The sequence below is a fragment of the Haemorhous mexicanus genome, chromosome 3, assembly GCF_027477595.1.
Source record: "Haemorhous mexicanus isolate bHaeMex1 chromosome 3, bHaeMex1.pri, whole genome shotgun sequence".
In the NCBI taxonomy this organism is placed as follows: domain Eukaryota; kingdom Metazoa; phylum Chordata; class Aves; order Passeriformes; family Fringillidae; genus Haemorhous; species Haemorhous mexicanus.
Window position 1 is genome coordinate 4,037,306 of NC_082343.1, and position 13,373 is coordinate 4,050,678.

Below are 13,373 nucleotides of genomic sequence, written 5' to 3' on the forward strand. Positions count from 1 at the left end.
ATTTTGCAGCCCTGAAGGTCCTTCCCCAGCTCAGGGATTTCTCATGTCAGGTGAGGCCACTCCACTGAGGCAGTAAAGCTTCTGCCTCCCTTGGAGGAAGCTTTTTCCAGGGGTGATGGGGATGCCCAGCCTGAGCATGGCCTCTGTGAGCTGGAGCACTCCAGCACTGCTGACAGGAGTTCCCGAGGCAGGGAAGCTAAAAGGGAGGAAAAGATACTTGGCCAAAGCATGGGGCCTTGGGGGACAAGGAACTGAGGTCTGCAGAGCCTCTGGCACAGCTGCTGCCTCCCAGGGGGAGCATGGACCCGTCTCACCTTCCACCAAAACCTGCCCTTGGTGTCCTTGCACTGAGGCCCTGTCACTGCCCAGCCCTGAGTACAACTGGATCCTGAGCAGGACCTCGAGGATGGGAAGAGGAATCTGCTCCCTTCTTCCTCCTCCTCCTCCTCCCTAGCTGCACACAGCACCTGCACTGAGCCACTGGACACTAATTCCTGTGACAGATCTTTCCATCTCTTATCCAGTAACAAACTGTGAAAGTGGATCCAAATCAGACAGGAGGGATGAAGTCATAGCTCTGTAGAGCTGAAAACTCTATAAACTTTAAAATCTGGAGCAACTGTGAACAAACAGTGCTGTACAACATCAGCACCTGAGAAATAATTGACTTTTTTGCTCATCCCACACAACCAGCCCTGCTGGTCCTGGCCAGCCCCTGTGCCCAAGCACAGCATTGTGCACATGGCCTCTTCTGAGCCCACAGGGATCTGTGTGCAGGTCATCCCACTGCAGAGAGCAGGTAAAGCCCACACCACCGCCTGTGCATGGCTTCTCACAAGGATCAGGATCCCTGAATGCACAGATCCATTTGCTGTTAGAAGTAAACCTACAAAACATCTAATGCCAAACCGTGACTCTAGTGAATTGAAAGAACAGGAAATCTGACTCAGCCCTGTAATATCACCTAACAAAAAGCCCAGATGAATGGAAATTTAGCATTTCACTCACACTAACTGCAAAATGTTACTACTCAGGCCATTTTCCCACAAACCCTGCACTGTACCCTGGTCAGGGTCAGAATAAAGACCCCAGTGTAAAACAGGATATTTTGTGATGGAGAGAATTAATCATGAGCTTTTCTACTAAAGTCAGTAGAAAGCTTCATTTTTTCAGTCTGTATTATTGAAAAGGACAGTCATGAATGAAAGCCACTGTAGTGCCCAGCCCAGTGTCCAGCTCAGTCCATGTGCCAGCCCCTCCAGAGGTGCCTGGCACGCAGGGAGAGGCAGGAAGGGAAAAGGAGTCCATGGCTGCCCCCAGGACACTCACAGTCACCTCATCAAAGCTTCCAAGAGAGCAGGAGTTTCCTGCCTGCTGGGCACTGCTCTGTTCACTCACCATCCAAGCCCTACCTCATTGTGCAGCAGCCTCTTCTCCCAGAGGCAAATGGTTTACTGGGAACAGATCCTTCCTGCTGGGTAGCTGCCACACCAGTTCAATCACTACCTGATTTTCAAAGCTTTTTTCCTGATTTCCCCAGCCCTCAATTTCCCTGTACAGCTCAAAGCAAACACAGATTGTGTTTGTCAGCTTGTTTCAAACAGGCAGGGGAAAGGAAAAGCAGAAAGCAAAAACTGCAGCGTGCTGCTCTGCTGGATTAATAACACACTCAAGAAAACAGTGACATTTTTTTAGGGAACATTCCTGTCAATTAAAATACATAATCTTCAAACACTGCACTTTTTCACCTGTCCTCAAAGACCTCAGCAGGAACCTGCTGCCAAAATCCACACACTCTCACAGTGGGTTGGAGGCACGCTCAGATTTTTGAGTGGCCAAAACCATTCCTGGCTTCACCCCCTCAGAAACAGCCATTTCCAGCAGGCCCTTCAGAAACCTGTTTTGATAATGAGCAGGCAAGAGAAAAATGTCCTGGCTGTGGCAGTTCTGAATCTTGGAGGCCACACATGTAAAATCTAGAAGATTCTGGAGAGTCTACTAGAAAATCCTGAGGACAAAGTAATTCCAGACTTTTAGAGTTACAACTGGAAAAAAGCACTCTCTGTCCTCTGAGAGCTGCAACTCTCTGTACACCAAGTCTTTCTTGAATTTGTCTCTTGGTAGCTTGAAGCTCATGAGCCCTTGTTTTCCAGCCCTCCTTTGTCAAGCACAATGGACACCCCAAGATAAAGGCTCTGCCCAGAACCTCAGCACTGGGAACTGCAGCCCTTTATTAATGGCCTAATAATTTACACTGGGGATGGGGGCACATGAAGGAACTGGGTGGGTGGATGCTCTTGATCCACTTTCTTTCAGCAAATATTTGATTACATGATTAGGAAACATCAGTTTGTTCAATGGCTTTTAATTACATTTTGGTTGAAGGATTCCCTGTTCTACATGCTAAGGAAGGCAGGAGACAAACACTAGGGGACTGTGACTGACACAGATTTTAGGAAAAAACTACTAGCCAAACAATTCTCATCTTCTAATTGGATTTATAATTACACAATATCATAAAAAGGGAAAATAAAAACCACAGACCTCAGCGAAAGGTTTTGGAAAGATTTGTAAATGGGTTGAAATAAAATGTGATAATCTAATGGAAGGGGGAAGAAAGAAGGAAATGGAAGTATTGGAAGAGCTTAAAAATAAATAATGTGTGCCTAAGAGTCACGTCTGCCATTTCCCAGTTTAACAGACCAGGACCAGAATGGACTAACAAGGATGCAAAACCCCCAAAAAAGGGCCTGAAGCAACAGTGCAAGTGCAAGAAATTCAGCAAAAAGAGATGGAAAAGGACCAGAAGCCTTGGAAAGGCAAGAATGAGGAAACAGAGGCAGCAGAGCCCGGGTGAGAGGGAGCAGAAGGGCTCCAGTTCAGCCCAGCACCAGAACTGGCTCCTACTCCTGTGCTGTGGGAGCCAGGAGCTCACCCCCTGCATCCCAGCTCCAGCCCCACTGGCACCTTGTCTGCAGCATCCTGGCAATGCTTTCCCTCCCCTTCACTGAAAGGGAAAGCTGAATCACAAGGACAAAGAGCTGGAAGGGGAAAAGCCTCCTCCTCCTGCCGTGAAACAAATAAGAAGTGAAGCAATTTAAATTGGGTGACTTGCCAAGTTTGTCTTTTGCAAATGCATTCACTGTCAGTGTATGACAGATGTCCACATTCCCAGAGCATTTCAGCTGAGCTGATCAGCCCTGAAATACCATCCCCACAAAAACTCAGGGATATCTTCAGCTAATTGATGTGTGGATGCCAGATCCTGCTCTGGCTTCCCCCAGCACAGGGCTCAGGGAGCAGTCATGCACCACAGCAAGGCTGGGAGGAACTCCTCTTTCCAGGCCTCTGAAGTTACTCACTGACATAGCAGGGCTGTCACAGCCCAGGGAGCTGCAGCTGGGATCCAAATCCAATCTTTGATCCCTACACATTTTATTAATTTTCTCTGAGCAACTTCATTGCAGCAGCATAGCTGTTATGTCCTGGTGTGACAAGATTTGAGTGGCAGGGGAAGATTTAGGGTTTTAGTAATGGGGAGGCTTTAGGGATGCCTTCCCAGTTCCCAGCCCTGCAGCTCAGTGCACATGAGATCCATATTTAAGGAGAAAAAAATGCCCTGTCCACCCTGCACTGCTGATGGGGAGATAGAGAATATCAGGAGTAAAGCTGAGCCAGGGAAGAAGGGAGGGGTGAGGGGAAGGTGTTTTAAGATTTAGTTTCTATTTCTCATTATCCTGCTCTGACTAGAGTGGTAATGAATTAAACTAATTTCTCCGGGCCAAGCCTGTTCTGCCCATGACAGTAACGGGGGAGTGACCTGTCCCTGTCCTTATCTCAACCCGTGAGCCTTCTGCTGTGTTTTCTCCCCCTGACCAGCTGAGGAAGGGAGTGATGGAGCAGCTTTTCTGGGCACATGGCCTCCAGCCAGGGTCAACACGCTGTAGGTGGTTAGAGCACTGCTGATGCTGCATTTTCCCTTTGCAGTGGCAGCTGCACAGCCTGATCCCAGTGCTGCTGAAGTTCCCTGTGTGCTTGGAGTCAGCAGAAGGCACTGCCAGAGCCCATGTGCTGCTCCTGCCTCAGCCCCACGGGGAACTGCTCTGGCCTGAACTCCACCCAGCAAAGCAGAAACGTTCTTGCTCAAGCCCTGCAGCCCCCAGGCCCTGCTGGCACACAGCCTTGCCCACAGGAGTGTTTGAGGAGCACCAGTGCAAGCTGCTCACCCCTCGGCCTGGCCACAGCCAGCAGTCTGGCATTCCCAACAGAAGACCCAGCTGTGTGCCATAAATCTTGGGAAGTATCTGCTTTCTTGCTCAAAAGTCCTGTTTGTGGCCAGAAACTGAAGGGGTCTGGATCATATCTTGTTGTTGGAGAGAAGGAAAACAGAACAACAACAGCAAAAGAACAGCTCTCAGTAAACCTGCAACCTACAACTCTTTGTGAATCTGAAAGCCCCTCCGATGCTCTGAGCCACCTTCTCAACAACTGTGCAGCACTGCAAGAGACATTAACAAGCTTGAAGGAATATTCCCATTTTTATACCTTTCCTATTACCAGACCAAACTAAAATATTGACTCAGTGGTGGTACTGCAATTCCCCTGACAAAGCAGCCCTTTGGTACAGCAGAGTGAGCTGAAACTCAGGTTCCATTTGAACAGTGGTGGCAGCACTTAAAACCATTTGCTTTGGAAATGCCCTTGCCACTAAATATTAATAAAACCTTTACATTAGAGGTCTGTGGGGTTTTGAAAAGAAAACTAATACATATGGAGGGAGACAAGCAAAGCAAAAGAAATTGGAAAAGAACCACATCTAAGTGACAGAGGAACAGAATGATTTGTCTGGAGAGGTGTCGACAAATGTGTCAGTGCATTTCCATGAGTGGCACATAAGCAGAAAAGGGGGAGAACAAAGGATATTGAAAGCAGAGAGGAAAAAGAAGAAAAGTGTGGCAGGAGGAGAGAATGAAGCCTGAGACAAGGCCAGGGCTCTTCAGCAGAGACAACAGAGGTGTCACACTCACGGCTGTGAGTTCTCACCTCTCTCCTAAGTGCAATCCTGCAATTCCCAAACCCTCCCAGTGCTCCAGCACCCCCTCAGAGAGGGACTATCCAAAAAGCAAAAGGCATCTCTCATGGAGGCAGTCCTGAAATTTTAAGGCAGGACACTGTAGCTGAGTTAGGGCTGTGCCAAAAACCTTCATCAGTTGCGGAGCTTGTTGTAGATTTTCAGTTTATTTGTCAAAAGCACTTGGCTTGGCTTCATGCCCAACAAACTCCCATTCCTCCCATTAAATGGAATCAAACCAGTGCCTGGAGTTTATGCATTTCCATCCTGCATCCTTGTCTTTGTGACAGGGCCTGATCACACTGAGGTGAGCACGTTCTAGGTGGGACCCACAGGAATAACAAACCCCAAAACAAACTCAGGCAAATGTAACACCGAGGTGATGAGAGCAAAGTTAGAACAAGCTCGGTGTCTACACTTCCTTCCTCTCCCCAAAGCCATGACTTCAACCAGGAGGAAGAGTGAAATATGCCAGGAAATGTGAACTCTTGCCACTCATTAAGTCTTACAATGAAGTACCCAGAAATATGAGGAGATTTTTCAGAACTCTGCCACAGATCCTTGTGCCAACAAAACCACACATAAGACAAACTGACCTGGCTGTTTGAAAACAGAAAGGAGTTTCCAGGCTTGCTTGCCTCACTCCTCCTTTTAAAACCCCTTCCCTCAGCATATTTTGTTTCAATGGTTTTTGCAACAGCTACAGGCTTAGGTGTCAGGCTGTTTTTACAGTGACAGGATTTTCTGGTTTGGCACCCCAGCCAAAGTATTTTCACTGAACCCAATGCACACAGGGTGGGTGTTCGAGGCTTTGGTCAGATTTGGAAATGCTTTTTGTGGGTTCTGCCTCAGCACCTCAAACCCAGACAAATCAAACATTAAACACACAGACACTTTTAAAGATTTGGCCCATGAAGAATGTAGTGCACAATTTATCTACCAGTGTTCTTCCAGACCCAAGACAAACCACACAGTATTTTTGGGTGGGTTTGTTAACATTTGCCCTGAAAACCATTCTTGAAAAGAAAATAATATTCATTATCACTGAGGATCAACCTTTGTCTTTCCTACTGAAAACTGTTTACATGTTAATGAGCAAACATTTCTTTCTGTCCTTCTTTTCCAGATCCAAAAATTAAGGTAGAGAGAAGCCAAGTGCCCAAGGTGACCAAGCAAAGAGCTATAGAGGCCCTTCCAACTGTCACATGAAAGGTGAGGGGAAGATCCACCACACTTGACCTAAAATCTGCCTTAGGAAAAGGGCAATGAATCTGAGCCAGTGGATTTTACTTCTTACTACATCACTGTTATCTTGGATTTTACAGTCAGACAACAGCACTAAGTCCAACAAAATGCTCTTTTCTTCATCAGACCAAAGACCGGTGTTCAATTTTAAAAAAATCCAACTTTTCTTTTCCAGTGGGCAAATTCATTTGAAGACCTGATGGATTTTTCTAAGGATTATTTAATGGAATATAATAGAAATGCATTCTAGTAAGTATGTGCATATATGAAGATTACAAGTGTCTTTGATTCATTTGTACCAGACTTTTAAATTTTTCATTCTTAGAAACATGTTAGGAAAACCTTTAAGATCATATTTGCTTATTTATTCAATTGCACTTCAGCCCTGCATTAATGTAGCTAATATAGTCCTTCAAGTGTTAAAAATAATATAACCCAATTATTACTTATAATGTTTGTATTTCAGAGCAAAATATTTTGGTTAACTATAAAAAATAGAAGATATTTTAACAAGAACCTCTTGAAATAAAATCAGAATGCAAAGGGTCAGTTCACTGTGATTCCCAACCCATCAATTAATTAATTAATTAATTAATTAGAAGTAGCGGTTTCCAGGAAATTTTTCTTGACAAAGTATCAAAGCCTGCAAAGGAAAAATAATTAAGGAAAGCATTGTCAGAGCCTTAAATGAACCCCCTAGTGGAACCCAGCAGGATGAGCAAACAGATGTGAGAGCCTTTGGGTGTGTGAGTGTTGGAAGGCAGGAAGGAGCAGGGCTCTGGTCCCTCTGCAGCCCGGCACTCCCGCGGGGCTGGCACCCACCTGGGGCAGCATGCGATTTTCCTCCTCCAGCTGTCTTACTCTGGCCTCCAGCTGCCTAACATAGGACAAGGTTGATTCTAAAAAATCAAACAGAAAAAAACTCGTATTATCCACAGAGATCTGCTCGTGTTCACCAGTGCCAGAGCCTGCGCCACATTCTCACTTGTACTCACAGCAGACTGCCTCTCTCAGATATCCATGGAACATCCCACTCTGCTCCTCCCAGGGCAGAGCAAACACCACTGACCCTGGAACTGATCAACTCCTCGTTGCTTGTGATTCTGCACCTTAAGGTGGTCCCTTCTCAGACCCAAGGTGTAGCCACATTTCTCTTCACAGAGAAAAGCAAGGCACAACTTCCCAAGGCTATTTCTAGGATTCACATTCTCTGAACCTCAGAGAAAGAAAAAACAATTCTTATATCAATTGCTGCTCCTCTTGCTGTTCACTAGTGGAAGGCATTGTGGAAGATTGTTTACCTGTAGGGAACTGGTAACTGGATTCTGGTGTGTTTTGGTTCATTGACCAATTGAATCCATGTGTGTGTTGGGACTGTCAGCTGACAATCACGAGATTCTGGGCAGTTGAGTTGAGTGTTTGGCAGATTCAGTGTAATTGGTGTAATATAATATAGAATTATGAAGTAATTCATTAGCCCTCTTGATAAGATGGAGTTCTCGTTGTCATTTTCTTGCCATCACTGGGGTTGCCCTGCTTTTGCTGTATCAAGGAATTTCACAGGTAGACAACACAGGCTTGAGTTTTCCAACCCATCCCCACCTGGCAATGCTCCACATGGATAATGCATTATCCCACCAGGTCAGCACTGAGGAGCCCAGGGAGAGCAGGTGGTGCTGTGCAGGCAGCCGGGTCAGAGGCACCCCTCACACCCTCCCAGGGCTCTGGAGCACACACAGCCTCCTCGGGCAGCACAGCAGCTCCTGGGCTCCACCCAGCCCCTGCCAGGCTGTGCTGCCACAGCTGGGGCTGGGCTGGAAGCAGCTGTGTGTCCCCAGGGCCTGGGAGGTCCCCAGCTGGTTGACAGCAGGACCAGCCGGGGCACAGAGCAGCTCACAGCGTGTCCTCCTCTCCCCCACACAGCAGGGACACGCTTCCACTGCCCTGCTCTGCCCTCAGGACTGCCCAGAGAGCAAACCCTGCTTGCTCTGCTCACCAGTCACTCACTGACTCCACAAGGGCAACCTTTGGTGCATTGTGAAGAACACGAGTGACTCCCAGTCCACTCCCAAGAACTTGACATAGACTTTACCATCAGACATTTCATGGGTCACTTAGAAGTGCTGCTCTCAAAGTCCTGGTAAGAGAGAGACATGTCTAGGAATGCAGCACTCAAGTGTAAGAAAAAAGGTGCAGAAAAACTGCTGTGACTCTTGCACCTCTTTGTATGGAATTCTGCATGTACTCATTCCTGCCTCAGTGAGCCACTCAACTTCCTCTGAGATGTCAATTCCCATCACACATTTGTACTCACATTGCCATGTAATTAGCAAAATTGATGATTGATGGTATGGAATCCATGGGTATTGGGGCAGTGCTGATGGCTGATACAGCCCTTCAGAGCTGCATTGACAGCACAGCTGTTCACTGGTTTAAATTGACAGATGAATTTGGGCATGAATTTCCTCTGATAGCTCAACACTGCTGCAGCCTGCCCGTAAAATAAGGGAAATAAGGTTTCACTTACTGCTCTTACAAGACTGCAATAGGCTAAAATATGCATGGGAATTTACACAACATGAAGACAACAAAAAGTAATTTGTCAAAGATGATTAATGCCCAACCAGGCACTGGATTAAAAATAGCCTTGTGCAATAAAAGAGGAAGAGGTAATCTGAGGTTCTGCAGGCGCTGCTGCCTGAGGATTTTCATAGTTAGTGATGGGTGCATCTCTGGAGAGCTGCTGAGCCTGGCTCAGATGAGCACTTAGGAGATGAACAGCTCATTCAATTAACTGCCAACGACAGGGACCCTCCCACCAAATCAGCTCCTTCCCAGCATAGGCACTCCTGGGAAGAGTTGCAGGAGCTCCCTCACGTCACATTAGCACAGGCAACAGCCCCCAGCACATCCCAACCCTTCCCTCTGCTGTTTTCTGTGTGAGATGGCTCCTGAGCACTCATCTTGTCAGAGGGGCTGGACCAGGAGCTCCCTCTGGCACTGGCCAGCCCTAAATTCCTTGGTTACAGCTTCACTGCTGTGTCAGTGTGGGTTTGGACTTTGTGCTCGAGTCCAACCTCCCAGCTGTGCCCACCAGTTCCCTCCATGTGAGCTCCCCTCTGGATTCTCATCAGCTCCAGGCCTTCTGTGATTCCTGGCTGAGCATTCCTTATCTCCTCAGATAACACACATCTCTTGGCAACATCTGCCTCTTACTAGTTTTATTCCTTCACTTGTCTGTTGGGAGTCCAGAGCAGAGATCCCTGCTGCTGCAAATCACAGAACTCTGCCTCAGTTCTCAACTTCCCAATGCCAGCTGAGGATTTGGTCTGGAATCTCTGTGCCTCTTAACCCTCCTAAAGTGTGAAACAGTTACTCAAATCTCTTTTGTAATCTGATTAAAAGGGAAAATTAGGTCATCTACCAAAGGCTTGAGCAAGCAAATCCTAATGTATGTGAGCCTTGACACACAGACTAGACACATATATATTTCAGGATCTGTTAATATATTTATGTTGGGATGTTATGAGTTTAGAGGAAAAATGAGCAGAAAAGTCAGCCAAGGACATAGCAGATGGAGAAACTGAAAACACATGAAGTGAAATACTGTCCACAAACTTTAAAAAAACCCAACCAAACAAAAGTTGCACTCAAAGTGTTTATGAGAAGACCTGTATGATCCACCTCTCCTGCTCTGGAACGACCTGTGCAAACAGGACACTCACTGGCTCATGTCATTACTGCAAGATTCGACCCCTGTGGGCCCCTTGGTTACAAGATTTCCACTCCTTCCCCTCTCCCTTTGTGAGGCATTGCTAAGGGGGTAACAATTTGGAAAATTGTTATTCTCAGGAATGGGCTACCACCAAATGAGCTTCCCTCCTTGAGCTTCCTGTGCTCTTTACATCACTGACAACATGATCAAGGTGGTGCTTCATTCCAGGGCTGAAATAAAACTATTTTCTGAACTATTAGAGACACAGAAATATCTTGCTCTTAGGGAAAAGCAGTGACAATTCACCCTCTCTCCACATCTGTCACTCTAACATGTTGTAAGAGAACATCAATATTTACATAGCTGATCTCTTTTCCTTTTGACATCCACACTCTTGAAGCAAAGAGATATTTTGGGGTTATGTCAGACTTTATCAGACACTTACATTGCTGCCAAAGGCATATTTGTGCATTGGATTTATCCATTTTTATATGACTGTGCCTGGTCTCAGTCTAGCAAGAAATTCATAATATTCTTTAAGCCAGATTATCCTCTGCTGTTTTAGAATGGGTGAGGATGTCATGTTAAATTCTGATATTTTCCTTTTTCTTTCTGGGTTTGTTTTGGTTTCTGGTTTTTGGTTTTTGGTTTGTTTTTTTTTTTTTGGAGGCTTACAACTCACAGGCAGCTGAGGGACTGCATTGGAGAACATCTTAAAGTCTGAGATCCTCCACACACTTATTAGATCCCTGGAAAAGGGTTGAGAACCCCACAGAAGGCAAAAACCCAGAGGTTCAACCAACTTTTCTGCTTGCACATAGGAGCTGTAGTAACAAGCTCAGTATGGCAGGTGGAAGGGATTTTATCCAACAGAGTACTGGAGGGAAAGACAGAAAGGGAGAGCCAAGAGCTGGACAGAAGGCTGCTCTGAGGCAGTCCTCACATCCTCATGGCCAGAAAATGGAAAATCATGATTTGGTGATAATGCAGAATTCACCTGGATTCTGTCACCAGCAGCACTTCCTGCTTTGGTACTCATTTCCTAAAAGAGGTCTCCAGAATCCTTGGGAGCCACATCCCACATCCCAAGGCACCTTTTTAAACACTGAGGGTATAAATGAGAGAAACTGCCAACAATTCACCAGGGCAAAGGATTCAGCACGTTGAATGTAGGGATACTTTGATGTGTGGCAGCAAGAGTTTGGCTGAGGTACATCCAACTTCAACAAACTCCATTTGTTGTGCTGCTATTCCAGAATCACAGAATTAAGTAGGTTGGAAAATACCTTTGAGATTCCTGCACTGTGCTGGCAGGAATTTAATAATTGCACATCAAATCAGAATTTGGTCATTCAAATCCACACCCAGCACACTGCAGTGACAATTAAATAATCTTTCAATAAATGGGAAATGAAAACCAAGGTTGTGCAAGGGGTACTCTAAACCCTCCTGTAACTGCCTGGCAGCTCCACACATTTAGGAACGGGTTTCTCTGCTAACTGGGGAGCAGATTCAATGACATGCAAACCATCTCCCTGTCCTAGAATTCCTAGTCATCTGATTTAATTGCCTCAGTATTAATATTCATGACTGAGACATGCTATCACTGCAATCCATCCCCTTTCAGCTACCTTGTTCGGATATAAAAAAATAAAATGGCACTGTTGGATTTACACTCTCAGCAATTTACACCCCTTGCACTCAGGGCTGGCAGTGTCCACCTCCCCAGGGCAGGAACAGAAGACCTCCCAAGGTCATTTTTAGCCCTGTCTCCTATGATTTTCTACTAGGGCTGCACATCTTACATAACATCCCTCACTGAGGAAGAGCTGGAGAACTCCTTGTTAGAGCGCAGGCGAATTCCCCCGCAACCCAGCAGCGCTGGGATTAGTGCTACCATGTAGAGAGAAAGACAGACATCTGCCCAAGGCAGGATTTTATTAAGCTCACCAGAATGTTTAGGAGCTATTTATGACAAAGGCACATATTCTCAGGAAGTTTGGGGACAGTGAGCACCATGGCACTAAGATAGGGTTTGCATTCCTCAGTCTTGCTGCTGTCTGAAATTTTCCAGCCTCAAGCTCAGATTCCTCCTCTTTATGGATCCAGCAATTCTTGACTTCTCCCAGTAATTAAAAATATCATTAACTAAGCTGAGCTAGCTCACCAAGTGTGTCAAAACTGTATCCTAGCAAAGGGAAAAGCTGGCACATGCTGCTGGTTCAAATATCCAGGATGCAGTGGCACCCTGACACTTCTCAGGCATCATGTGCCATGTCTCCCCTTTTCAGCACACATTACACACAGACAGGTGCTAATTACCTTATCTCTGTAATCAGAGAATTTCATTCACATTCACACAAAAATGGTGTGTTTTCTCAGGTGCAGCAGCTTTTAATCACAGATTAACTATTTATTAGAAAAAATCATACTCTTCTTACCTTAAGGCAGCCCTTGCCATGCCTTTACCAATTCAGTGGTGGGGTCTGACTCAGATTCCAAGCTGTTTGCATTTGCCTGGACTTAGGTGCCACTCTAGGTCAGGCAGTTCAGTGGGCAGGTCTGGGCTGATTGTGCACACACACCCCTGTGGTGAAGCTCTCCCAAGGCTTTCCTTCTTCCTCAGGTCACCAAGGAATGCCTCAGGTCACCCAAATGCTGCCTGGGACACAACTTACTAGAAATGTAATGTTGGCTTTCCACTTAAGAACGTCACTGATTTAGGCTGGAGGTTTTGTTGCACATTTAGCTTTAGGTGCAACAAAATTTCCAGTTGAATTCACCTGGGAAAAAAATAAGCTCAAAAAAAAGCTTGAAAAAAAGGTTTAAAAACCTTGCATGGAGAATAAAGGATTCAACTATAGGAGCACCTAAAAACGATCTCAGATGTCAGCTGAGGCAATACTCAGCTGGATAACACTGTCACACTAATGGGCTGCAGAAACACTAACCTTGCTTTGTTTGAGGTGTTTTGGTGCTCGAGGTGACAACAGCAAGGCTTTCCTTGCTGGCCTGTTTGATACTCTGTTAGCTCCCCTTCAGCCTGTGCTAAATGCATTTGGCACAGTATTGATGGAAACAGAGAAAATCAAACCCATTATGCTGTTGCTGAAGCCTTTCCCACTGGCTGTCAGCTTGTTTTGGTATTGACTGCTGTGGTTTATGATGGGGAAAATCTTTATTGGGTCCATTTACTCAGGTTTGTCCCTGTGCCACCACACTCTCCTGGGCTCATCAGGAATGTCCCCAAGAGCAGGCACAGCCCCTGGCCTGGAAGCACAGCAGAAGGAAAGGAGGGTGGATGTTCAGCAGGCTCCTGCATGGAACCCAATGGAAGGCTGG

The 13,373-nt window shown here is 46.1% G+C and overlaps 1 protein-coding gene across 3 annotated transcripts in view; it reads right to left on the reverse strand.

The window, feature by feature from the left end:
- The window catches only part of CCDC85A (coiled-coil domain containing 85A), a 69,317-nt gene that overhangs the window by 9,855 nt on the left and 46,089 nt on the right, over positions 1–13,373 (reverse strand). For 2 of the 3 annotated variants that reach the window (XM_059840538.1, XM_059840539.1), the window contains exon 3: positions 7,139–7,215. The exons of the other annotated variant lie outside the window; for it this stretch is intronic. In XM_059840538.1, coding sequence (XP_059696521.1) covers positions 7,139–7,215 — 77 coding nt within the window. The remainder of the gene's footprint in view (positions 1–7,138; positions 7,216–13,373) is intronic. 3 annotated transcript variants of the gene reach the window in all.